Source organism: Triturus cristatus, chromosome 7 (assembly GCF_964204655.1).
Source record: "Triturus cristatus chromosome 7, aTriCri1.1, whole genome shotgun sequence".
In the NCBI taxonomy this organism is placed as follows: Eukaryota; Metazoa; Chordata; class Amphibia; order Caudata; family Salamandridae; genus Triturus; species Triturus cristatus.
The window spans coordinates 623,519,827-623,547,007 of record NC_140590.1 but is presented as its reverse complement, the minus strand read 5'-3'; the positions used below and the strand labels follow the sequence as shown (position 1 = coordinate 623,547,007).

The 27,181-nt window shown below is 42.8% G+C and overlaps 1 protein-coding gene across 4 annotated transcripts in view; it reads right to left on the bottom strand.

The window, feature by feature from the left end:
* Positions 1–27,181, bottom strand: part of ADAP2 (ArfGAP with dual PH domains 2) — a 184,050-nt gene that overhangs the window by 61,615 nt on the left and 95,254 nt on the right. For all 4 annotated transcript variants that reach the window (XM_085617208.1, XM_085617207.1, XM_085617210.1 and 1 more), the window contains one exon: positions 2,690–2,775. In XM_085617208.1, coding sequence (XP_085473334.1) covers positions 2,690–2,775 — 86 coding nt within the window. The remainder of the gene's footprint in view (positions 1–2,689; positions 2,776–27,181) is intronic.

Genomic DNA, 27,181 nt, shown 5'->3' with positions numbered 1-27,181 from the left:
TTAAAATAGCATTACAACTTTTCAAAGTGGTGCAAGGCAGGTTGTCACTCTATAACCATTAGTGGGAGTTACTCTTTTTAAGGCAAGCTTCAAGTGGCTATATTTCCAAGTTTTTAAATAATCAAGTGGAATTTCCAAAATGGCTAGTACTTCAATCAGGTTATCTTTAAAAATACTTAAGTAACAATTCATTTTTTTAAATCCATCTAAGGAAACCTTCGCTAATATGCAAAATATTAAACCCCCACACAATTTCAGTAGAACAAAACAAACATAAGCAGTCAGGATCCCAAGTTCTAGCCACTGCAACTGGTGTGCTAGGTGTAACATTAATAAAGGAGCAAAGCATTGTATCCTCCATTTTCTGTACAAAGGGGCAATATATATGAGGAAAATATTCCATCAGATAGAACAGATTGGTGGTATTTTGGCAATATATATTTTTATCATATGTTTAAAATGCCTTTTACCAACCGATTTATAGAATGTATTAATGGCTCCGCTATGTGCAAGGGCTTCCAAGCCATTATGAGCAATATGTAGTTTTGTATCTAGGTTCTGTGAGAAAATTCTACAGAGATGAGGATACATGTCTTACGAGCCCAAAAGATGCTAGTTATTTCTTTCTTTCAAGAAAAAAATCTGTACTTTTTTTGCACATTGATTTTTAATGAATGTTTCTTAGAATATTCATGGAGTTTATTTAAATTTCTTTGTACGCCAATGGGGGTCAAATCTAATTAAATTAAATCTTTGGCATACAAAAGTGAATGGCAGCTAAAATGTCCTAACTTAGGAGGGAAATTATTAATGGAACAGAATGGGTTTGGTAAATCACATAAATGTGTATGTGTCTTGTAAAGCGCACTGCTGCCCTGAGGCGTCGTGGCGTTGTAGACCGCTGGGGAACCCGTCCTGGCTATCCCTGTGAGATGGTCCCTCCTGGGTATCTCCAAGGTGAAACCAGGCATCCCCGGCGAATGTGGGGGGCCGTTGTGGAGATGAGGCAAACTAATGCCCAGAGTTGCCGAGTGTGATCCCTGGTTAGAGTAGGCACCAAGGCGAGAATTATCAAGTCCGCTGGCCCTGGTCCACGACCCTACCACGTCGGGAATTGAACCCTGGTTCCGGGCCGTCCTCTGCTTCCGGGTCTGCTGCCTCTAACCAGTGAGCCACACCACTCCACGGTACAAAGGAAAAAGCAAATGAGCCTATAAAAAAATCTGTTTTAGGCTATTTTTAGTTGCAGTTGGCTCCGAGAGCCCTCTGTCTCCCCCCAACAGCACTTTACAGCAGGTTGATGAGTGTAGGGCAACTATTAATCTTAAAGGTGTGGCAGGTAAACCCATTTGTGCAAGTTTTCCCCCAAAAATTAGAAGATCAACGCGGTCAAAGGGCATGACGAAATCAATGAATGCAGCATAAACTGATTAGTTTATCAATTTTACATATTTATCTAAGATTGTTTGAAGGATCGTTAACTAGTGTAGATCAATTCTTTTGAAAGCCAGATTGTTCATACGGCAGAAAGTTCTCCTTTTCCAACCAATCAGCAAGATGTTCATGGATGCTTTTGGCAAAGATCTTGCCCAGTGTCCAGTAAAGCTTTCTGTAATTTTGGAGATTCGTTTTGATCCTTTTTTAGATCTAGCCTGGGCAGCGAATGCGCTGCTCTGCGAGGCATGCTGTATTGGAGTATGGACTTGAAGCGCCACCCACTCTCCCCCCATATTTTTCATTGGCTTGTGTCATTATCCTTTGCAAATGCGGACTTCTGATTTGTTAATAGGCTTGTTAGTCCCTCCTTAGTACCACCTTGTCTTCATTTGTTACCTCCCATGAGGACTGGCCCTTTTACTTCTGTTGTTACATGGATGTCTTATTTACTCTGTAAGCACTCTTTTCTTTAATGAGTTTCTCCTACTAGAGGCACGACATGCTTTCCTGCAAGACTCAGTGCACTATGTGGGCTTTAACTTTCCAAGCAGTCCAGGACAATGGCGGCCGCTTCTTTGAAGTGAAATAGGTCTCGCATTTACAAGAGTTTCAGCTATTGACAGTGTAAATGACAATGCCTTTTATCTATGTGTTAATTATCAAAACGGATAAATAAAAGGCATTGTCATTTACAATGCCAATAGCTTAAACTCTCGCGAGACCTATTGCATTGCAAATGTGTGTTATACAATGGAAGGATGATACACCCAGTTCATGATGTAGGAATGTTACATGAGAGACTGTAATAGGCAAATAGTGGTTTTAAAATATATCCTCATGAGCACTGAAAGGAGCATTTTAAGGAAGGCCACAGCCAATGGGAGAGTGGGGCTTTAGTAAGGCAACACAATAATATTTAGTTGCTGCTTTTGCTGCTCTACTGATAGATACATATCAATATCTTTATTTTTATATTGGAAAAAATATATATACAGTTAAAAAAATGCCATATTTGACTGGAAATGAAAACAAATGTTGAAAAACATTGTCAAGGGATGGGTTCTTGGCTTTGCGCCTCAACAAATCCTCATTCGTCAGGTAGAGCACCTCTTGGGTACACTAGGGTAACCTTCATATCTTATATTACCAACCCTCGCCTCACCTCCACACCTCTAACCCATCCGTATATTTCTTCTGCAATCCAACAAGAACAACTTCAGCAGCACTGTCAAGGTCTTCACATGCTATTCACCTGATATGTACCAAGCACTGATGTGTTTGTTTGCTGTAAATTCCTCTCTTTGGTACTTTGCTCGAATCCACTGCTCTTTTAAAACCCTGAGGCAAAAAAAGAATATTGAGATGATTTGGTGATGTTTCGATGCGAGCATTACAGTTCATTAAGCAGAACAGTTAGAATATGCTACTATATGCATTCGGGTTTCCGTACAGGGCGAAAAACACCTTAAGGCAACCATAGAGCACTTAGTAGAATTTGTTTATACCAGATCACGTTTCATATTGGGCGTAATACAGCAGTTACGCGTTTCTAAGATCTATCAATAACAAATGTTACTTTAATACAATTTCGTGGTACCTAATTTTACAACTGCACCCTGCCCCTTTTGTACTTGAAGCTCTGCCCACCCAGGGTCGGACCCGTGCACTTCATCCACAGCGGCGCACGGGCACTCGTACGTGGCACATATGGCACTCACCTATCGCTGCACGCCTGTGCCCACTGCCCTCTCACTAATTACGTTTTGTATCACAGCGGATCAGAACCTGCTTCTCTCAAACTAAGCCTTACTTTATATATGTACATATATATTGTGCTAATTGTTCCCTATATATACATTGAATCACAGTAGTCTTTTCTCACACGATAACTCTGATGCCTTTCTTGATTTAGTCTCGAGAAGGAAAGTACATGACGATGAGTACAGACTGAGCAACAAGAATTAACATCGCCTCCCCCAGAGAAGGAACGTGTATATATTAAAGGGAACCCAATTGGCAATACCAAAGCCTTTTAAAACAGAATAATTTATTTTATTTTGCTTATCTGACAACTTTGCCCAGGTGTTCGCAATAAAGCTAATCGCCCTGGGCAAGGAGCATCAACGCTTGGCTGAAAACACCAGTGAGTGCATTTACTCATAGGCGCCAGTGCACTGAGCACACTACAAATGTGGTTGTCACTGGGCTGAGTTATTTCTAGAATTCTTTCAATCAACGGAGCGCTATGGCCAGTGTTTAATTTGTAAAATATTAAGTGCCAGGGCTCTGACCAGGAGGCCACTGCAGCTTGCACCACCTATCGCCCTTGTCATCGCTGCCAAAACAACTACTATCCATATCTTTCGCATGCAAATGCGCCAGTTCAGATTATTCCAGGTCCCCAAAGATAAAGGAATGGTTGGGGAGGCAGGTATTAACACTATTTTAATGTATATTACAACCGTTATTCTGCTCATCTCTAAATTTGATGAGCAGCGCCACCATGTGGTATCCTGCTCTAAGTATGGTGTTGACAATAAGGTGCCGGTGCCGGTAACCAATTAAGTGCCGGTGCTTAGCACCGGAAAGCACCGGTTCAAATTAAGCACTGGCTATGGCTTTAGAAAGTCTTTGATAGAGTTTCTAAAAGGTGGTTGTGTAGGAATCCCTTCTGGGTTTGTGGGCTTGGCTGGAGAATCACATTTTTTATTTTATTTATTTAGTGCGATGTTGTATAGCACAAACTTTACCCGAAGGCGTCAGAGTGCTTTAAAAAAGTACCAGTTACATTACATAAGGACTTCAGAGTACATGAGTTACATAAAAGATACAAACAGAAAAACTCTAAATTCACATAAGAATGGTAGTAAGTACAAAAGTCAACTACAGATACTTGTTGTTTGAGTTGCATATATACAAGTTGCAAATTCATTCAAGGAAAAGATACAAACAGATAAATTCTAAACTCACATAAGAATGCTAGTAAGTACAAAAGTCTACTACAGATACTAGTGGTTAGAGTTATATATATATATACACACAAGATGCAAAATCACTCAAGATTACATTTTAAGAAGCGATTAGGGTTGGACAATTATTTATTACATATTTACAGGGCATGAACTTCTTGCCCAATTCAGCCAGGCCTTCAGGTGCTGTTGCACTCACGAGCGGTGGTCTTTGGCCTGGAGGGATCCTGGAGGTGGTAGGCGGAGGTTATTGTTACTGTTATCAGCTTTTGATTTGATCGGGAGTCTAGGGTGGGAGGCTCCTTCTTAGACCTCTTCTGTGCCAGTTTTAGGTCCTTAGAGCTCACCCCCTTGCATCATGTATCCCTTGATCAGCCATGTTGGTGGAGTAATACCTCCCTCGTGAGGTTTTCTGGGAGTGAATTAGAGCGATTGGTGAAGCTGGCTGGGTATATATTTGGTAGTAGCAGTGCATGCAGTCTGGCGAGAGGTAGGAGACCCACTTAGTTCAGGGTTACAGATTGACCCCCTGATATCCCACCAGTGCCCCCACTGATGTGCCTCATAGCTGGTTGTAAGGTCGAGTAATGCCTGCAATATAACTTGATGGAAGTCGAGTACAGCACAGTGTTTCAGCAGTGGCCATCTTAGGGTCAGGCACAGAATCGAGGGTCCCCAATGCTATAGAGCATGAGGTGGGTAGGACAGCATGGCTAAGTGCACCTACCATACATCTGGAGTGCAGTTGGTAGGAAGGAGAATATTTGCTCTTAAGTTTGGTCACCGCTGGATAGGTCTGTGAAAAGCGGAGGATCCTTTCATTGATGTGGTGTCCCCATGTCAGCCATTTTGAGGCCAGACTGGCTCCGGCAGCAGACCATGAGGGACGAGATTACTTCAGAAGCACTTCTCAAAAAACAATCACCCTTGCAGCTGAATTGGCGCTGAACAGCTTGTCGGAGTCACCGCATGTAAGCTGAGCCAGGCATCATCCCAGCAGGATCGATGAGATCTCTCTGGTGTTAGGATGGCCCGATTTTGATGTCTGGCACGGCAGACCTCACAGCCTAGGCGGCCAGGGCGGGGCAAGCTTAGCAGGCCACCCCGAAAGCAGTTAAGATTGAGCCAAACTCAGCCTCTTGCGTTTAAGGCAGAGGGGATAACAGTCTGAGGTAGTGCTTCTGCTAGGAAAATCCTTCATTTCCTCATGTTGACAGCGGCACTAACCTGCCCTTTAATGCAGCAGCAGATAAGTCACAGCTGACTTACTATCTGCTCGGCACTGGCAAATTATGGGCCTGTTGGGAGTTACATGGCCATTCTTAGTCTCAATAAGTTTGGGTAACGGTGTGGCGCAAAAACTATATTGACATTTACAGATCATCAACAAGATTTACAGATGTTCATTTGGCTGCCATGACATGCTAGTGGAAGGGTCATAATAACGGAGAAACATAGCCCTATATTTTGGATACTGTAGTGCTAGAGTTACTATTGCGGTCTGACACCCTGTGATGACCTTTGACTACCATTATATTAATTGACTTTGGTGTGTTATTTTATCCTAGCCTGAATGTACAACATCCTGCACATGCCTTGCTTCTCTTAAAGGTTTATTTCTTGTAATTTTGCGGTCTTTCAGTAGGAGCTGTCACGAAGTAGAACAGCCTTGCCAAGAACAGAACATGTGGGATGTGCATTTGAAAGCATGAGAGAGAGAGAGAGAGAGGTGTGGAATGTACTTTTTGGTCTCGAAGTGCAGTGCTGTAAGCAGTAGTGCACAAATGTGCATTGTGTTGTACATTGATAAGTATTATGAAGTTCTTACTATTGGCTTTGACATGCCTCATGTCATCCTGAATTCTGACTCTGCTTGGCTTGAGCTTTATCTGCGCGCACAGAAACGCTTGCAAGTTGTTTGGGTTAATCACGTTCAAGGATTGTTTTGTGAGAGATTGTTTTATATACCCTGGAAGACTTTCGTGAGCTTCGTCAAGATAAAGGCTGGAACATGCGAGATTGGAGAGGGGACGTGGGAACTCCGTCCTGCCAGGGAATGCTTGCTTGGAAGCTGGCCAGTTCTGGTAAGATTCCTTTGGCTCAGGAAGGAAGGTTTCTCTCGAACCTTCTCGTGTGTTTTGAGATTATAAAGCTGAGGGTTGTTGACTTAGAGACCGGGATTTTGGAATTCGAATGGGGACGGACGAGTCTACTTCGGTACGGAAACCTGGTTGCTGAGGCTCTTAACCACGGCTGTTAATCCGCCGGTCAGGAGTGGGCTAAGATGCAGTGTTTGCACCAGGTGAAGTGTAGAGTTTTGACTAGTGCCATTGTGATGCATGGTTCCAGTGACTGTGGTCATTTGAGGTGTTTGAGCTTTGATTATTGCCATTGTGATGTGTGGTCAGTGGCTTTGATCATTTGAGGTGTTTTCTCTGTGATGTGTGACTGAGTGAGGGGCACATCCAAAGTAATCGTTTGATGTATTCAGTGTATACATCTTTCTGAACTCTTGCAGGACGTCCTATATTATATTTTCTTGAGTTTTAGCTCATATTATTTGCGGCTTGTTTATTCATGGTATTATTCATGCATTTAACTGTTGCAATTACCAAGTGTGTTATTATTGCTTGCACATAAACATATATATCACTATATATTTGAATGTTGTGCATTTGGCAACTGGGAAAGCCTTTCTGTTAGAGAGCATTGTGTAAAATAAAACCCCAAGCCTTATTCTAAAAAGAGAGTCTTTGCATTTTGTAAAATAAAACCCTTTACTAAAGGTGTTGTTTGTTTTGTGCTAATGTCTCCTACTTCATCGAGTGTTGAACCACGGTGTGGAGATTCTGTATTATCTGAAAGGCAAAGCCAGACATTTTTGGCATCACCTGCCAGGATATGAAAAGACAATTAAAAGGGGAAGATGCTCTCTAAAATGCTTATGTTTTCAGTTGCAGAATCCCAGATGCCAACTGAGTTATTTGAGCCAGAAATTGCCTCTCAAAGAGGGAAAACAACTTGGTATTTCATACAGAAATAGTGGTGTCATTTTGTATGCATTGCTTAGCATGTTTCAAAAATATGAACTCTTGGAAAAAGAATGCAGTAAGTTGAAAAGAGAGTTAGCTGACGCTCAGTTTGAAAACACGTTTTTGAAAAAAGAGTTAAACATGTACCAAGCTCTGAATCCGTTTTGCCAGACTGTTCAGATAGCCAGGGTGAGTCATTCATGAAAAATGTGAACTTAGAGATGTTGGCAGTTAATCTGCAAGTTTCACCGGAGGTTTTAACTAATTCTTTTGAAGATGTTGCTCAGCCAGAAATTAATTTGAACCGAGAAAATGTGAACGTGCAGGAAGATATACAAACCAGTCTCTTAGAATTAGCGACCAGTGGTTGCAGTTATAAATCAGACATGTCAGTGAATAATAAACCTGCTATTTTGAAAAAAGAAATGCAGCAATGTGCTCTTGAATCTGTACAACAGATTGTTCAGTGTGTTTTAAACGTGTGGTCAATTCAGGAAGGTGACATTACATGTTGTGTGCCAGTTCAGGAGCAGTGTGCTACTTTTAGTAATTGTGAAAAACAAGGAAAGAAGAGTATGCTTTTAGACTTGTGGATTGAAACAGTTTCAAATGCTGGAGAATATTTTGCATGCCCTGTGACAGACACTGGGCAGAAGACAATAAGACATAATGTGATTTTAACTTTTGAATTTTTTCAAATGCAATGGGAAGAAGCAAATGTTATTAAATGGCACATGCAGACAGAAACTGCAGTTTTGCATGAACAGTTAGTGCATGTCCCAATAGAAAGTCCAGGGGTGGTGCCTGAGACACAGGATTCCCCAGTGAAGTGGCAGATTGTACTGCAAGGCTCAGCTACTGTGTTTGCTCGTGGTCCTAAACATTCACTAGACAGAACCTTTAATTCCCTTACAGATGAAAAATCTTGGAGACAGAGGTGGTGACACACGATTCTGATTTGGTGTGCATGACTAAGTGCGAGCACCTAGGAGAGAAAGACCATACAAACAGTTGGGCAGAGAATGAAGGGATGCATATTCCCCTAGACTTACTTAGAACTGTGATTCCTATGTGTCAGTATGCACAGCGCAGGCTAGTACCACAGAAGGTGAGGAGCGAGTTGAATAAAGGAAATTATCAGAGCAGACAGAGCAGATGGATTGCCTTGGGCTTCTGCCAATTGATAAAGGGTGCACGTATTCAGCAGTCAGTGGAAAAATAGTCAGGAAGGAGACTGCCCCAGCCGTTCTTACTGTGCAAGGAAAATGAGAATTTCAGTTCAATACCAAGAATTCAGAGTCCAAAGTGTGGGTAGTATTCTCAGATAATTCCCCAGAGCCAGCAGAGAACCGTGCAGACAGAAACGATAATATTTTGCCATCTGACCCAAAACAGAAAAAAGAAAACGTGCGCTTTTTGAAAAATATTTTTTGCAAGAAGAGTGATGCTTGTGTCTTTTCCAGGCCATCATACTGCGACGTGGTTGGTGTATCTGATGTCCCTGTCCTGCGAGTGGATGCCCGTGTCTGTGTGGCCCCGTGTGGGTGTGGGACCCCTCCCCTCCCAACCCTGGAGTGATCACTGGACGGTGCAAGCTGACATTCTGTGGCTGAATGAAACAGATGAACTAACCAAGCAACTGATCATGAACTGATATCATAAACATGAAGTAAAATGTTCACAGTTATAATTTTGAATGCAAGAAGGCTGTGTGTCTTTCACACAGAAGGACATTATTTGTTCTGCAAATGCTGGTCAATGAGAGAAAAAAAATTGTGAAATTGAAGATGTTTTTTTTTCTCACTTTAAAGGTGTTGATGTTGCCTTTATTTTCAAGCTCAAAATATATAAGTTTGGCTGCTTCATCAGTAGAATTACCAGAATTAGCCATTTGTGACATTAAGAGCATTACTGAGTTCATATGCTTGATTCTATTTGCATCATTCATTTTGTGTATCCCTCAAACATTTATTCTTGCTGAGTATCCAGATATGCATGAGACATTTTCACATGCTTTGAAATGATTATTACATGCTTTAATAATTTCACTGTTTTAATGTGTGTTTCAATTAGATTTGTGCTTTCAGTTCAGCACATGAGTTTATAATGTTACTGTTTTAACATGTGCTTCAATCATAGTTGTGCTTTCACTCTAGCTGAAGGGTTTTGAGTAACTCAGGAAGTATGGCGCTCTGCTGTGTAAACGTAATAGTTTGTTCAGGAGATTGTGAATGTACGGGGCAAGCAAGAAAGGGGCTAATCCCTTAAACTCCTAGAAGTGTGAAGGGAAGGCCTGGGCACACGTAAAGTAGTACTGCAACTAAGGTATGGTTTAATACCATGCGGACCCGGAACAAACATCTGAGAGATCGTGGCCGCGAGTCACCGCAGTGCACCTGCTGCAGTCCTGAGGAAGTCGCAGGATTATTTTCCATTGGCAACGAAACACGTGTTGGCTGGTTTTCTTTTGCTCACGTTTGGATCAATAAAGGACAATTACATGAATTCATCAATGATAAACATTGACATTCCTTTGTATTAACCCATACCTTAGTTGCAGTACTACTTTACGTGTGCCCAGGACATAGTTGTGCTTTCAGTTAAGAAGTTCAGTTTGGTGATATATGTATGTGATGATAGTCAAAGGTCATGGGGTGGAATGTAGCGCTAGAGGCACTCTTGTGGTCTGACACCCTGTGATGACCTTTGACTACCATTATTTTAATTGACTTTGGTGTGTTATTTTATCCTAGCCTAAATGTAAAACGTCCTGCATATGCCTTGCTTCTTTTAAAGGTTTATTTCTTGTAATCTTCCTGTCTTTCAGTGGGAGCTGTCACAGAGTAGAACAGCCTTGCCAAGAACAGAACGTGTGGGATGTGCATTTGAAAGCATGAGAGAGAGGTGTTGAATGTACTTTTTGGTCTCGAAGTGCAGTGCTGTAAGCAGTAGTGCACAAATGTGCATTTTGTTGTACATTGATAAGCCCTATGAAGTTCTTATTATTGGCTTTGACATGGCCTCATGTCATCCTGAATTCTGACTCTGCTTGGCTTGAGCTTTATCTGCGCACACAGCAACGCTTGTAAGTTGTTTGGGTTAATCACGTTCAAGGATTGTTTTGTGAGAGATTGTTCAATGTACCCTGGAAGGCTTTTGTGAGCTTCGTCAAGATAAAGGCTGGAACATGCGAGATTGGAGAGGGGACATGGGAACTCCTTCCTGCCAGGGAATGCTTGCTTGGAAGCTGGCCAGTTCTGGTAAGATATCTTTGGCTCAGAGGGGAAGGTTTCTCTTGAACCTTCTAGAGTGTTTTGAGATTATAAAGCTGAGGGTTGTTGACTTAGAGACTGGGATTTTGGAATCCGAATAGGGACGGACGCGTCTACTTCGGTATGGAACCCTGGTTGCTGAGGTTCTTAACCACGGCTGTTAATCCCCTGGTCAGGAGTGGGCTAAGATGAGGTGTTTGCACCAGGTGAAGTGTTGAGTTTTGACTAGTGCCATTGGGATGCCTGGTTCCAGTGGCTGTGGTCATTTGAGGTGTTTGAGCTTTGATTATTGCCATTGTGCATTCGTCGGCCTGATCATTGTTTGCTTCCTATCTGTCCAACAGATCCTTTACAGTGGAGCTAGGAGAAGCAAAATTACAGCCTTTCAGCTCTCCTTGTGGGGTGCCTCAGGGGTCGTCTTTGAGCCCCACTCTTTTTAATCTGTATGTAGAGCCCCTAGCTGCAATCATTAGGAACTGTGGGTTTCTACCAATCTCTTATGCTGACGACACCCAAATAGTGGTGTCGATCAAAAATAATGTCAAAGAGACGGCAGAAAATTTCAAAATTGCATGACACGAGTCAATCACTAGATGCAGAGTAACTGTTTAAAACTGAATGGAGACAAAAGTGAAGTCATGCTGCTAGGCACTGACATGGAAATTTGGTCCCCAGAGTGGTGGCCACTCAGCCTAGGCCATCGCCCACTGCCAGTAAATAAAGTGAAAAATCTGGGCATCCTACTATTCAATAAATTGACTTTTGACGCCCAGTCCAATAAACTGGCATCAACTATTTGGTATATTCTGAAAATTATTAGGAAGCTCCTGCCATTTATCCCCGTAGATTCTCGCAAAACGGTGGTAACAGCCCTGGCCTTATCAAGGCTAGATTACGGAAACGCTCTATATGCTGGGATACAGGCTCAGCACCTAGCAAAACTACAACGCCTGCAAAATGCAGCGGCTAGATTGATTCTGGACATCCCCAGGTCTGAGCCGATTTCACACCGACTAAGATCCCTACACTGGCTCCCAATGGGAAAAAAAATACAATTCAAGTCTGTATGCTTGGCCTATAAGGCCCTGCATGGGAGCGGCTCTCAGTTTTTAAAACCCCATTTACGACTGTATGAGCCATCCAGGAATCTTCGTTCCAGCCAAGCTAAACTAATCCAGATCCCTAGATACAAACAGGTCAGGTGGCGGGGCAGAAGTTTTCTGCTACACACAGCAAGGACCTGGAACCTCCTCCCAATCACATTCAAAAACAGTTCCTCCATGCTGTCATTCAGAAAAGAGGTAAAAACCTGGCTGTTCTCCACCACTCAGACCAAGCCGTGATGTTCCCCGGGTACCTTTGTCTTTATTTAGCGCCAAGACGCCCATGGGCATACGTGCGCTTCATACATTTTTAAATCAAATCATTGTGATGTGTGGTCAGTGGCTTTGATCATTTGAGGTGTTTTCTTTGTGATATGTGAGTGAGTGAGGTGCACATCCAAAGTAACCATTTGATGTATTCAGTGTATATATATTTCTGATCTCTTTCAGGTCATCCTATATTATATTTTCTTGAGTTTTATCTCATATTATTTGCTGCTTGTTTATTCATGGTATTATTCATGCATTTAACTGTTGCGATTACCAAGTGTGTTATTATTGCTTGCATATAAACATATATATCTCTATATATTTGAATGTTGAGCATTTGGCATCTGGGAAAGCCTCTGTTAGAGAGCATTGTGTAAAATAAAACCCCAAGCCTTATTCTAAAAAGAGAGTCTTTGCATTTTGTAAAATAAAACCCTTTTCTAAAGGTATTGTTTGTTTTGTGTTAATGTCTCCTGCTTTGTCGAGTGTTGAGCCACTGTGTGGAAATTCTGTATTATCTGAAAGGCGAAGCAAGCCAGATACACTGAGTCAGACAGCTCAGCTGGCCTTCTGAGAGGCCAACATACTGTATAGAAGTGTTGTCCGGCTTTGTGTTGTAAACAGCTACGATATTTCTGGACATCAATATATTCCTCATGATATTCTGGTATTCTGTACGTTCAACACACTTTTTCATAGGCTAACTAGACATGAGGCTATAAGAAAGAAGGCCTAACTAGGTCACCACACCATATTTAGGGGGACCCGACTTCTCTGAGAAATTCCTACCAATATATAAAAACTCCACTGATTCACAAGTCGGCACTAGACCTGTAAGAATAGTATTTCTAATAAATGTAATTTAGCATCATTCAGCTAAACGACCTGGGTTATTCAACTGTAATCATGTGGATGGTACCTGTTGTTGTGCTGTGGTTTTATAGTGACTTCTCTCCTACAAAACAAATGCAAACTGAAAAAGTGCGTGGTTAAATGACTAAATTAGGGCACGTTATGAGCCCTCCCTTACTTAGACATGTTGGCTCAATTTTGGTATTTCAAAAATGTATAAGAGATTGTTAAATAAAAAGCTTGTGTTCAGTTTGTAATGGTGGCACTCTAGTTGTTAAGTTCGGTTTCAATCCAGACAATTGGCTTCTCCCATTTTTTTCAAGCAAGGAATCTAAATTATATAGTCGAATCTTAAGAATATGCCAGCAAATTAATGGCGCAAACTAAGGTTCGCATAGTATCCTGGAATATTTGTGGGCTAAACGATGGGAAAAAGAGGGCGTTATTTTTTAGGATAGTTCAGGCTTTTGCATATAGACATGATTTGTTTACAAGAAACGCATGTTGCATGGAACGACCGAGGTTTTTTGTGCATTCCAGGATTTGACCTAGTGGGTTGTTCACACCAGTCATTTAAGACTAGGGGGGTAGCTATTTTGTTGCGGCGTGGGGTTGGCTCCTGCAGGAAGACTAGTCAGGACAATGCGGGAAGGTGGGCTATTTCAGAGATAGTAATAAATGACAGGCCGTTCACAATTTGTACTGTTTACGGCCCTAATTCAGACGATCCCGAAGTACTGCATTATCTGAATGTCGAGTTAGCATTATTCTCTCATCCTATATTGTTGTGTGTTGATTTGAATATTAATTTACCTGCTAGCTTTGATTTATCTACGGATCAACCGTATGTGGGTAAGAAGCCTAGAGTTCTCAGGGCATTGCGCGCCCTGGTTAAGGAACATCTTTTGATTGATCCTTGGTTTTATCATAACCGTTTGCAGGATGGCTTTACATATTATTCGGCACCTCATAATAAAATGGCTCGTCTCGATTATTTTTTTCTGTCTGAGCAGTTGATAGGATCATCTTCCGTCTTAGTCTACCCTAGAGTACTTTCTGACCATAACCCTTTGGTTATTGAATGTTTTATCCCATATTTGTCCCCGAGCTTAAAGGCATGGACATTTGAGCGGAAACTTTTGTTAGAACAACCCTATTTAGATCATATCAGGATATGGACGGAGGAATTTTTTAATTTTAATATTGGGTCAGCCTCTGATTTGATGGTCTGGGACACTTTCAAGGCTGCTTTGAGAGGTGAAACAAAGAGCTTTTCATCTTATCAGCGAAAATCTGCTCATCAGCAAGTAATCCAACGCTTGGCTGAACTCAGTGAAGCTGAGATCTCATTAATAGACGCGATTAAGGAGGGACGGGATACTAACCATAGTCAGGTAATGATTGCTAAAATCAGGTCATCTCTGTTGGAGTTTTTTGGGCAAGATCTAGCGGCAAAATTTTTGCAATACCGTTCTGAGATGTTCGAGCTGGGGGAACAATCGGGTAGGGTTTTGGCCAAGCGGCTTCAACAGAAGAGTCTGGCTAACCGCGTCTCAAGTGTGTGTAACGCCCAGGGACAGGTTATGGAAACACCTGAAGGAGTCTTAGGGGTGTTTCATCATTTTTTTTAGTGATTTGTATAATGGTGATGGTATAGGGGAACCGGGCTTGGCCCAACAGGCGGCTCTGTACTTGTCAGGCATCACTTCGACACAAATCTCGGATCGGCAGAATGAAATCCTTGCTGCCCCTATAGATTGGGAAGAGGTTGACCTAGCAATTAAATCTTTGGCTAACGGCAAAGCAGCTGGCTTGGACGCCATCCCGATGGAATTCTATAAAAAATTCTCGCAGGAGATTCGTCAGGTTTTTCTACCTGTTCTCAGAGCAGCACAAGTCGGCTCGATACCTGAATCATGGTGCTATACCAACATTATTATTTTCAAGAAAAAGGGTAAACCTGAGCTGGACCCGTCTTCGTTCCGGCCAATTTCACTTATTAATTCAGACAACAAAATATTTTCAAAAATACTAGCCTCTAGACTGTCAGCTGCAATCACCCCTTTGGTATCTTTGCGCCAGCATGGATTTATCCCCGGGAGAGATACAGCTAATCATATTTCCCGTGTAGTGGCACTTTTGGACTGGGCCCAGGCCACTGAGTCATCTGTTGGGGCGATCCTGTTGGACGCCGAGAAGGCGTTTGACAGGGTCTCCTGGGCCTTCCTGTGGATGGTAATGAAGTGGAAGTGATTTAGCCCGGAATATATATTAGCAGTGCAATCTTTATACATTTCTCCTAAGCAATAGTTTCTGTGGCTGGGTTGTCTTCAAAGGCATTTAGTATAAGCAGGGGGACTCGCCAAGGCTGCCCATGCTCCCCCTTGCTTTTTGCTCTGTATATTGAACCTTTTATTAGTTCAATAGAGAGCGCTCAAGATATATTGCCAGTTACGGTCAATCTTATTGATTACAAGGTGTTGGCCTATGCTGACGATATTGTAGTTTTGACTACGGCGGTGGCATCTGCATTCCCTGCAATTATAGTCTTAGCAGATCAATTCGGGAAGTTTTCTGGTTATAAACTTAATACATCCAAAACCCAGGTAATTCAATCTGCAACTGTGCCTCTTTCAGCTGCCCCAACAGTACAGACTGCTACGTATCTAGGGATTAAAATCACCTCACAGGTAGACCTTATTCCAGACTTCAATATTTTACCTATGATCAATTCAGTCAATTTATTGTTAACTCGCTTGGATAATTTACATCTGTCATTGTATGGCAGGTGTAATGTTCTTAAAATGCTAATCCTTCCTAAATTTCTATACTTGTTTCGCACAATCCCTTTGGAATTTTCTCAACTAAGCTTAGCCAAAGCAGACTCAATATGCAATAGGTTTTTGTGGGGTTATCGTCGTCCTCGTAGGGCGGCAAAGTGGATGTGTTTACCCCGGCAAAGGGGTGGCTGGGCGGTCCCCAATCTTTTATATTATTTTTGGTCCTCCATTATCCAACATTTCGGACTTCCTCTGTTTGGGGATATTGCTGGGCCACAACAACAAAGAGAGGGAGAGGGAGAGGATCACTCTTGTTCCCCCTAATATACTTGTATGAACAACGAAAGAGTGACTTTTAGACTGAAAAGGTTACAGTAAAACAGCAGTGTGGGAAAAACCAAAAGGATTTGTTAAAAGAACCCTCACTCACCAACCTAGTTGGTGACATGCTTCATCATCGGGTTCCCACCAAGGAGGCCGAGTGCCTCCCTGGTGTGCTGCGACGCCTGAGTTACAGCGGAGCTGGTTTTTGATGAATAGATGGTGAAGAACGTGAATTTAAAAGGTGGATGATTTTAACCGATAACAATTTTAATCAAACCAAGGACCGTTAAAAATCAAGTGAGACGGACAAAAACTGGTTGATTAGGATAACCAAAGATTGTCCGGTTTTAGGTCAGTGAAAAGGAGTGGTCGACATGTTTCTGCTTGTATTGCCAATTTAGCTAAGCATTCTTCAGGACCAGATAAGATTCCACGGCGGTATGCGCACGCTAAGGCGCACCCTAACCTGTGGAATGATGGTAGTGGTAAAACTTACGGTTCTACCGATAAGCCTCCTCGTTATTCCTGGGCTACTAAATTCTGTGGAAAAAACAAAAACACAAACAAAACACACATACACATATACATGTGACCTGTTGGTTACTTGCTATATTTAGCGAAATAGCGTGAACCATAAATTTGGTAATCCCGTGCTGTGGAGAGGGAGTGGGTGTCTAAACAATTAGGCCACTACTGCCCAGAGGGCAAGTATTATACATGCTAGATTTAGCGTTCAAAACCCAATGGGTGTTGAAGAGAGCTGAGCACAGGTACAATGCCTGTGTAGGAATACACTATTCAGTAAATAAACGTCACTAAGCAGAGTTATTGCTTAAGTAGTGGCTAATAGCCGCTGTATTGATAGTGATAGCTGACTCGTGAGAGTATTGAGCATGCTAATAAAGCGCCCGTGGTTGATGCCAGGCGCCGTAACTCAAGTGCATGCATGACTTAAAAAAGAGGAAGTCTATGTAAAACAGTAGCATGAAAAAAAGGGGAAAGGTCCGCTTACTCGTATGCAATGTACGACAAACATCATGAGTCCGAGAGGGGGATAGTGAGCTATAGTCTCTGAAAAGGGTAACACGCAGATTAATTAATTTAGCTTCGCACTATAATTCAAGACCTTTGGAGAGGGAAAACTAAGTCCCTGAGAAGAAACCCCAGACTTACTTCCATGCTCGCACACTCCCACGGTAGACCTGTCTCAGTCCTGCTCGGCCCGAATGTTAATGGATGCCGAGTAATCACGGAAGTAAATAGTCAGTGAAATAGGTCACGTGACTGCCCAAGCGTGCGTGTGACGTCTTTAGTCTATAAACTAGGAGCGTGAACCACTAGAACGATGTTGAAAAGGAGAACTTTATTAGGCTGCCCCGGGGACTAACAGACAAGTCGCTGGGATGGTCTATGCTTACTGAAAAAGCGAAATAAAGTGTGAAGCCCCTCTAGGGCACTACGGTAAAAAGGGTAAAAAACCTCGCAACCAAACAGAAAGTTGGGGATATGTTATGCGCAATAGCAAACCGATGTGCTCCTATGGGATTCAAAAGGCTAGGAAGGCAATACAATAGTTATCAATAATTATCAGTTCTGCACAGGAAACTGAGACATATCAGGAGATATAAACACCCATGGTGCGGACACATTGCAAGAGTATTGCGGTGATGTAGTGAAGAGATACAGTACCAACCGAATCGGGCTGGATGGGGTAGCGAAGTAGACTTAGTCAGAGGCTAAAATGGCAGTGATCACTTAGATCGTTGAGTTGGCGCATCACTGCTTAAGTACCGTGCTCCAAGGGATATTTTCATTCAATCCTGCTTGATATGTGGATAAACGGTAAATCCACCGCTGTTCCTTCTCAAAGAGGGACTATTGCGTGAATTTTTCCGCAAACTAAAACTTAAGAGTTTTTTTGAAAAACAGCCAATAGACAATACCCAGTCCAATACAAGTGATACAGGGCTCAGGGTAAAATCTACTTTCACCCCACCCCCCCATGCTGTTCCACCAGAGATCATAGCTTTCGAACAGGCGGTCTTCAATGACATCAAAGCATTCGTTGAACCAAATCTCTATAAAAACATGAAGGCCAGTGAGTTCCAAGCATTGCATTCATTACAAACCAACACCAGTATTGTGATAAAATCAGCTGATAAGGATGGGGGAGTTGTAATTCAAGACACCGACGCCTATGACACGGAATGCAGACGCCTTCTGGGTGATCGTACCAGCTATACCCCTTTAACTTTGGACCCTACTCCAGAACTTCGCAACACTATTCACGATCTTGTTAATGATGCTAAACTTCAGGGCCTTATTACCAAACAGGAGGCCACTTTTCTGACGACCAGCAAAGGTACTATCCCTTACTTTAAACGTTGCCGAAGACACATAAGAACAGGACACCACCACCCGGCCGCCCGATAGTGTCAGGCATTGGTTCATTACTGGAGCCTCTATCACGCTACTGTGATTTTTTCCTTAAACCATTAATCCAATCAACCAGCACCTACTTGAAGGACACTAAAAGTTTACTTGCATTACTACAAGAGATTGTCATCCCAGATGGAGCATCCTTCCTTGTTACTCTGGATATAGAAAGCCTCTATACATGCATTCCACAGGATGATACTATCAGTGTCATCGATAGTACCCTAGAATCAAGTACTTGGAACTACATAACACCACGCAAATTTGTGGTCAATTGTGCCTCTCTTGCACTCAAACGTAATTATTTTGAATATAAGTGCGACCTGTTTCTACAATCCACAGGTACGTCTATGGGCAGCAACTTCGCGCCTAGTGTGGCCGGGCTGTATGTGTATGATTTCGAATGTAAACACATCTTGTCACCACGTAACCCTTTCTTGCAAAATGTATCCCTTTGGAAAAGATACATAGATGATGTGTTGATCATCTGGGAAGGATCTGAAAATACTCTTTTGGAGTTTTTTGAGTGGATCAACACCTGCGAACCTCACCTCAAGTTTACCCATGCACATGATGAACATGAGATGATTTTTCTGGATGTGGTTATCACCAAAATAGGCAACGTCCTTCAGACCAGGACTCACTATAAACCTACGGCCAAAAACAACCTGCTGCATTTTTCCAGCTACCATCCACGCCCACTAAGAGAAAATCTTCCCTTTGGGCAGTACCTACGAATTCGACGTAACTGCAGTGAAGTTTCCACTTTCAAGAAACAAGCACAGGAACTGACTTTGAAGTTGAAAGACCGTGGCTATCCCGACAAAATCCTCAAGAAGAGCAGCAAAAGAGCCCACAACCAAAACAGGGATGCCCTCCTGGAAGATAATGTGAGAGATTATAATGATACTATTCCTCTCGCATGTGTGACAACCTACAGCGCAGCCTCCAATGCAGTAAGTAAATCCATCAAAAGGCATTGGAATATCCTGAAAAGTAACAACCATGATTGGGAAAAACCTTTGTTTTCATACGAAAGAGCGAGAAGCATTAAGGATACGCTGGTACACACCCGCCCCAGAACACAGAACAAAAATCTGGACCAGTCAGTTCCAAGCACATGGGGTTTACCCCCAGTGGTTGGCCACTATCCTTGTGGTTCATGCAGCGTTTGCCACCTTACATCTCCTACAAAACACCTAGCTCTTGAACCGGGCAAACAATGGTTACAAAAAACCCACACCAATTGTAATTCCACGGACGTGGTTTACTTAACAACTTGCCCATGTGGGCTGAGATATGTGGATATGACGAGGCGAAAAATCAAACAACGCATTTGCGAACACCGTAGTACTATCCGGTGTCGCAAGGTTAGCACCAAACGTACGGAACATTTCTTACTTCTGAACCACACCACGAATGATTTGAGATGGACAGCTATAGAGAAACTCAACCCAGGTTCCAATACGCAACAGTCCCTCTTTGAGAAGGAACAGCGGTGGATTTACCGTTTATCCACATATTGATTGAATGAAAATATCCCTTGGAGCACGGTACTTAAGCGGTGATGCGCCAACTCAACGATCTAAGTGATCACTGCCATTTTAGCCTCTGACTAAGTCTACTTCGCTACCCCATACAGCCCGATTCGGTTGGTACTATATCTCTTCACTACATCACCGCAATACTCTTGCAATGTGTCTGCACCATGGGTGTTTATATCTCCTGATATGTCTCAGTTTCCTGTGCAGAACTGATAATTATTGATAACTATTGTATTGCCTTCCTAGCCTTTTGAATCCCATAGGAGCACATCGGTTTGCTATTGTGCATAATATATCCCCAACTTTCTGTTTGGTTGCGAGGTTTTTTACCCTTTTTACCATAGTGCGCTAGAGGGACTTCACACTTTATTTTGCTTTTTCAGTAAGCATAGACCATCCCGGCAACTTGTCTGTCAGTCCCCGGGGCAGCCTAATAAAGTTCTCCTTTTCAACATCGTTCTAGTGGTTCACGCTCCTAGTTTATAGACTAAAGACGTCACACGCACGCTTGGGCAGTCATGTGACCTATTTCACTGACTATTTACTTCCGTGTTTACTCGGCATCCATTAACATTCGGGCCGAGCAGGACTGAGACAGGTCTACCGCGGGAGTGTGCGAGCATGGAAGTAAGTCTGGGGTTTCTTCTCGGGGACTTAGTTTTCCCTGTCCAAAGGTTTTGAATTATAGTGCAAAGTTAAATTAATTAATCTGCTTGTTACCCTTTTCAGAGACTTTAGCTCACTACCCCCCTCTCGGACTCATGATGTTTGTCGTACATTGCATACGAGTAAGCGGACCTTTCCCCTTTTTTTCATGCGACTGTTTTACATAGACTTCCTCTTTTTTAAGTCATGCATGCACTTGAGTTATGGCGCCTGGCATCAACCACGGGCGCTTTATTAGCATGCTCAATACTCTCACAAGTCAGCTATCACTATCAATACAGCGGCTATTAGCCACTACTTAAGCAATAACTCTGCTTAGTGACGTTTATTTACTGAATAGTGTATTCCTACACAGGCATTGTACCTGTGCTCAGCTCTCTTCAACACCCATTGGGTTTTGAACGCTAAATCTAGCATGTATAATACTAGCCCTCTGGGCAGTAGTGGCCTAATTGTTTAGACACCCACTCCCTCTCCACAGCACGGGATTACCAAATTTATGGTTCACGCTATTTCGCTAAATATAGCAAGTAACCAACAGGTCACATGTATATGTTTATGTGTGTTTTGTTTGTGTTTTTGTTTTTTCCACAGAATTTAGTAGCCCAGGAATAACGAGGAGGCTTATCGGTAGAACCGTAAGTTTTACCACTACCATCATTCCACAGGTTAGGGTGCGCCTTAGCGTGCGCATACCGCCATGGAATCTTATCTGGTCCTGAAGAATGCTTAGCTAAATTGGCAATACAAGCAGAAACATGTCGACCACTCCTTTTCACTGACCTAAAACCGGACAATCTTTGGTTATCCTAATCAACCAGTTTTGTCCATCTCACTTGATTTTTAACGGTCCTTGGTTTGCCTTGATTAAAATTGTTATCGGTTAAAATCATCCACCTTTTAAATTCATGTTCTTCACCATCTATTCATCAAAAACCAGCTCCGCTGTAACTCAGGCGTCACAGCACACCAGGGAGGCACTCGGCCTCCTTGGTGGGAACCCTATGATGAAGCATGTCACCAACTAGGTTGGTGATATTGCTGGGCCACCATTATCATGTAGGCCCTCAATTTTTGAAATAGAACTAGGTGAAAATGCAAGGGGGATTTTATTACGAGTGCTGGAACCTAGCTACTACAAGAAAACTAAGTTCAAGGTGGCTTGGTCTATATTTTCAGTATGGCGCAAGGTTCGTCGAAAGTGGGCGGTTTCCAACTTGAATTATTATACCCCTTTTTCAGCTTGGTCATTACCCCCAGTTTTCCGGGATCAGGTCACTTTTAAATGGGTTGAAGGAGGGTTGGCAAAGCTGGGTGATTTAGGTCATGACGGCAGTCTGGCATCTATTTCCTGGCTTAAGGATAGGTATCAGCTTAGCACACAAGATTTCTTCAAATACTTGCAACTCCGGAGCTTCATAGATAGATTGAAGGTCAATTCAGAGGTATTGTTTGGCAAGATTACATTGCTGGAGCTAATTTCCAGACGCTCGAAAATAGGGGTAATTTATCAGTATTTACTCTTAGGTCTGCCAGATGATATTGCAGTGCACACTAGTAATCTAGAGGTTAAGCTGGGGGTAACAGGTTTGGATTTACCAGAAGCTCTTGCATTGGCCGGGAGTGTCTTAATCTCCGGGAGTTTACGTTCTCAGTGCTATATGGCCATGTTTGACTTATATTACACCCCGGCTAAGATTTCTAAGTTGGGGGGTAACGGCCTTCACGGTTGACCTAGATGTGGGTTCTTGGCTGCAAACGATGTCCACATGTTTCTTGAATGCACAATACTCCGGCCTTTTCTGGGTGATGTTGAGCAATTTATCAATTTAAGGCTTCAGATACCTGTTACTCTCTCCCCTGAATTGGTGATTTGTGGGCTCGAAAGCAGTACGCTGCATGAAAGACCTCAATATACCTCTGCTTTAGTGTTAATTGCAATGGCTATGGTTCGTCTTTGTATAACTTCGGACTGGATCAGTGCTGAGGCTCCCACATTTTTTAATTGGAGAGCAAGGATGTTGTCCTTGCATAACATAGAGACTGCCGTGTGGGAAAGATGGGGCAGACGGAGACTTGACTTTGGTAAAAGGATTTGGACCCCTTTTGAAGATTGGTTAGCCCAATAGGGGCTTAGCAGTGTTATTGTTTCAATGTAAAATAATTGTAACTGTGCGGCTTATGCTTTAATGTTTGTTTTACAAAGCCACCATGTTAAGTGTAAACTGTCATATTACATACATGTAAGCAAGCTTTACTAATAAAAATGTTAAAAACATTTTTTTAAAAGAGATTGTTAAATGAATAACAATTAGACTATGCTCTTCCTATCCAAACCAGGTCTGGACAAAGAACACATATCTATTTTGCTTCCAGTACATGCACTCATTTCAATAGAGATTTGATTATTCCTCACATTTAACAGTGTCACAGTATACTGAATGCCTCCTTCTGCAAGGGAACTTACATACAAAATCAGCTCCTACCATATCTTTCGGTACAGATCGTCATCTCAGATCAAACCATTCTCTCAGGACAACATAAACCATCACCTATGTCATCAGCTATCACAGACTTTGGGGTGAGAAACAATCGCATTACATCTTCAACAGCCCCTTTACAGATGACATGATCCCTGGACAACCTCCACAACATCAGACTCAGACAGATCGTACCAGAACCAATGCACACAGCAGGACACACCCTCAACCCCATCTTCACAGCAGGAAACTCCATCTCTTTCAGCCACAACATTGAACTCCAATGGACGGACCACTGCTGCGTCCACTTCACCTTCAAATCCAACATCTCCCACAGACGTCCACACCAGCTCCAGCACAGGAATTGGAACAAGATCTCCGACGACCAACTTGCCTCAAAAAGATATGGAGGAACTCTAAAACTCCAGCAGACCTCGACAACTTCAAAGCAGCCACCACCAACCACCACAAACTAAACAAATACTCAAGGAAGAAAGCACCCCAGACAACATTTCCACCCACGCACACAACAGCAAGAAACCTTTGCCGCATCATCAAAGACTTCGCCCAACTCAACAGTGAGATTACTGCCATCCCACCCTCCCAGGACCTCTGCGACAGAATCAGCACCTTCTTCCACCACAAAATCAAGACCATCTATGACAACTTCAATGACAACAACGTTCAAGAGGACCCCACACCCACCGTTCCCCGCACCTCATAGCCGACACTGGACAGCTGGACCGTCCTCACCATCGAAGACACCCTAAAGACAATGAAGACCATCCATTCCAGGGCCCCCACGACCCCTGCCCCCACCACATCTACCACAGAGCCGCGGACATCATAAAATATATAAAAAATATTTTAAAAATATACATATCTTGTTCTAGGTGGCCAATAATCAGAATCACAGATTAATTGAATTATGACATGCTGCATGCTGAATTTATGAAATGTTTGGAAAGCTGCTTGGAGCATATTAAGTATTAGTTATGAAAAAAGGGCAACAGGTTATCCATTTTTGAACACGTGAAGTGGTGAATTTCTAGAGAAATCAAGATGCTGTATTTTGATATTGATGTGAGAGCACTCACTGTTGTGGTGTATTGCAAGAAATGTAATACTGTGGTAATAAAAGTTTTTGGGGAGATATTGAAGTATATGATTTAGTAGCATAATTATCTTTAATGAAATAAGGAATATGATTTGAGGATTGAAAATATTCTGGGGAATAGGCGAGTTCAGCAGGTAGATGTTGTCACTTGACATCAATAAGGTAACTGATGCATTGAGTTGAAAGATGTGAATGTCACTTGACTTACATATATATATATATTTTTTATATATTTCGTTATGTTTAAAACATGAATATATACATTTTTTGCTTAACTTATTAAAATTATGAAATGCATTAAATCATGTTTAAAAGAAAACCTTTTTAATCCTCTGCGAACGATATAATTTTGAACATTACCAAATTCTTTTTACGATATTAATTGAGGAAGGCGTTTATTTAATTATTTTTAAAGGCAGTTGGAGTAATTCCCTATGGTGGCTTTGACAAAGACCGTGGTGGTCGAAACACGTCAGCCAGAGCAATAAAATCAACTGGTGTTAAACAATGGAGTGCCAGCTCTTTCTTGGTTGGGATCGCAAGGAAACTGTTTGAATGTCAAAGCGGGTCCTGTTCCCGCCGCCGTGCACCGACGCCGACAGGTGGATGTAGTCGGTATAAGCAGGATGAGCTGTTTAAAATATATATATGTATTACCTACTGGCGGGTGCCAGTAGGTAGTTATAGTTAGGACCTGGTTTCCATAGGAAAAGCGTTTTTTGTTTTCCAAATAACTTTGGCGCCGGTTGACGAATCTTCGTGAAATTTTCAAAACTAACGATCAGCTCCGGTCAGCTCCTGTCTTGAAAGTTTCGGGGTGATTCGCCAAGCGGGGCCGAGAAAAAAGGGGGGTCCCAAAACGCATTTTCCCCATGTTATTTTCCATAGGAAACTTTAGACAAAGCTACATCCCGAACTGCTGAACGGAATTACACCAAATTTGGCAAAAAGGTAGGTCTTGGTTCAGAAAGAGTCCTTTTTGTTAAATGGTATAAATCCGTTCAGTAGTTCCTGAAAGGTTTGAAAAAGAAAAAGTTTCACTATTTAGGGCAGCGGTGGATTTGCGAACCCTACTGAGCACGAGCTTCACTGTGATTCGCTGCCAACACTCCAAACCAGGAAATGTTGGCAGCCATCTTGTGACTCGGTAGAATCGAATCACAAGAAAAGAGTGAAAAAAAATTGAAAACAAGAAAAGGGGGCAGGGTAGAAACACCCTGACCCTCTAGGCCTGCTCAGGGGGTCCCACAAGGACCCCCAGGGCCAGAAAAAGCATTTATAATTTCGGTGGAATAAGCACTGGGCTCGCAAATCCCACCTAAATTATTTTAAAAAATGAAGTGCCGGCTCCCGCAGGAGGCGGGGAGCCGGCGGGACCTTGGGGGCATTGGGGCTCCCCCCACGGTCCCCAACGGAAAGGGCTGGCTCCGGGGTATGGGGTTCCCGGGGCCAGAAGTGGCCCAGGAGGGGGGCCAAGCACCCCCCCCTTCAATATTGGAAAAAAAAAATAAAGAGTCACAGCCCTGGGGGATGGGGTCCCTGGGGCCTCTAGAGGCCTAAGGAGGGGGGCCACGCAGCCCCTCTTCTGTAAAAAGAATTAAAACATTTTTTTTTAAATGTGTCCATGCCCCGGGGGATGGGGTCCCCAGGGCCGTAATTGGCGTGCGTTTGCACAGTGGTGAAGGCAGGGGGTGGGGCCTGATATGAAGTGTGCAAACGCGCTCCATGGCGTGTTTTAAGTTGGGGGATTAAGTCCCCTTGAATCCTGAGGGTCGCTAGGGGCCAACTAGCCCACCAGGTACCTCCAGTAAGCGCCACAGAGTTGCGTTGCAGAGAGGTGTAAAAAGGGGCGTGGCCTCGGATCACCTCTCTGCAACACAGCCCTGTGGCACTTACTGGAGGTTCCTGGTGGGACCCTCAGGATTTAAGGGGAATTAATCCCCCAACTTAAAACGTGCCACAGGGTGCGTTTGCACACTTGTCACATCAGGCACCGCCCCCTTCTTGCACCACTGTGCAAACAGGCCCGCTGGCGTGTTGTAAGTTGGGCCTGTTTGTAAGTCCCCTTGAATCCTGAGTGTCCCTGGGGTCCCTGGGGTCCAACTAGCCCACCAGCTATCTCCAGTAAGCGCCACAGAGCTGCGTTGCAGTAACTGGTATTGGTGTGTCGATGGTTTCGAAAATGGTAGTCTATATTTTACAGTGGGTGTATCAAAGGTTAAATTAGAGTGTGAGGAGGTGCATCAGCTTTTCACGTGGATGATGTCATCAGTGATGTTATTTGAGATGTCATCAGTGATGTCATCAGTGATGTCACTGACCATGTCATGAATTTATGTAATATGTGACATCATCAGCAGTGCATTGCGGGGGCGCGAGTTATAGTTAGCTGAACTAACTATAACGGCGGAATTTCTCTTGTTTTGTACGAGTGAAATGTTCAACTAACTATAACGTCAATGAAACCTATGGTTTGTTCAGTGAATATCTAGATCTTATATATATATATATATATTGATGTCATTTGAGATGCCATCAATTATGTGAGGTCATAAGCAGTGCATTGTGGGGGCACGAGTTATAGTTAACTCAGCTAACTATAAGGGCTGAATTTCTCTGGTTTTGTATGAGTAAAATCTGACTCTGACTCGAACTATAACGTCCCTGTAACCTTTGGTTTTTTAGATGAATTTCTAAGGTTTTTTTATTTCTATTTGCTGAAAAGGTTTTATTAAATGCTAATTCTTAACAAAAACGTCCCTGTAACCTGTTTTTTTTTGTGAATTTCAAAAGTTTTTTAACCAGCAGTCACTGTTGCAGAGAGGTGGAGAAGGGGGGCTGGGCCTCCAACCAGCTACCAGGAATTCCACTGCGTAGGACTTACAGGAGGTACCAGGAG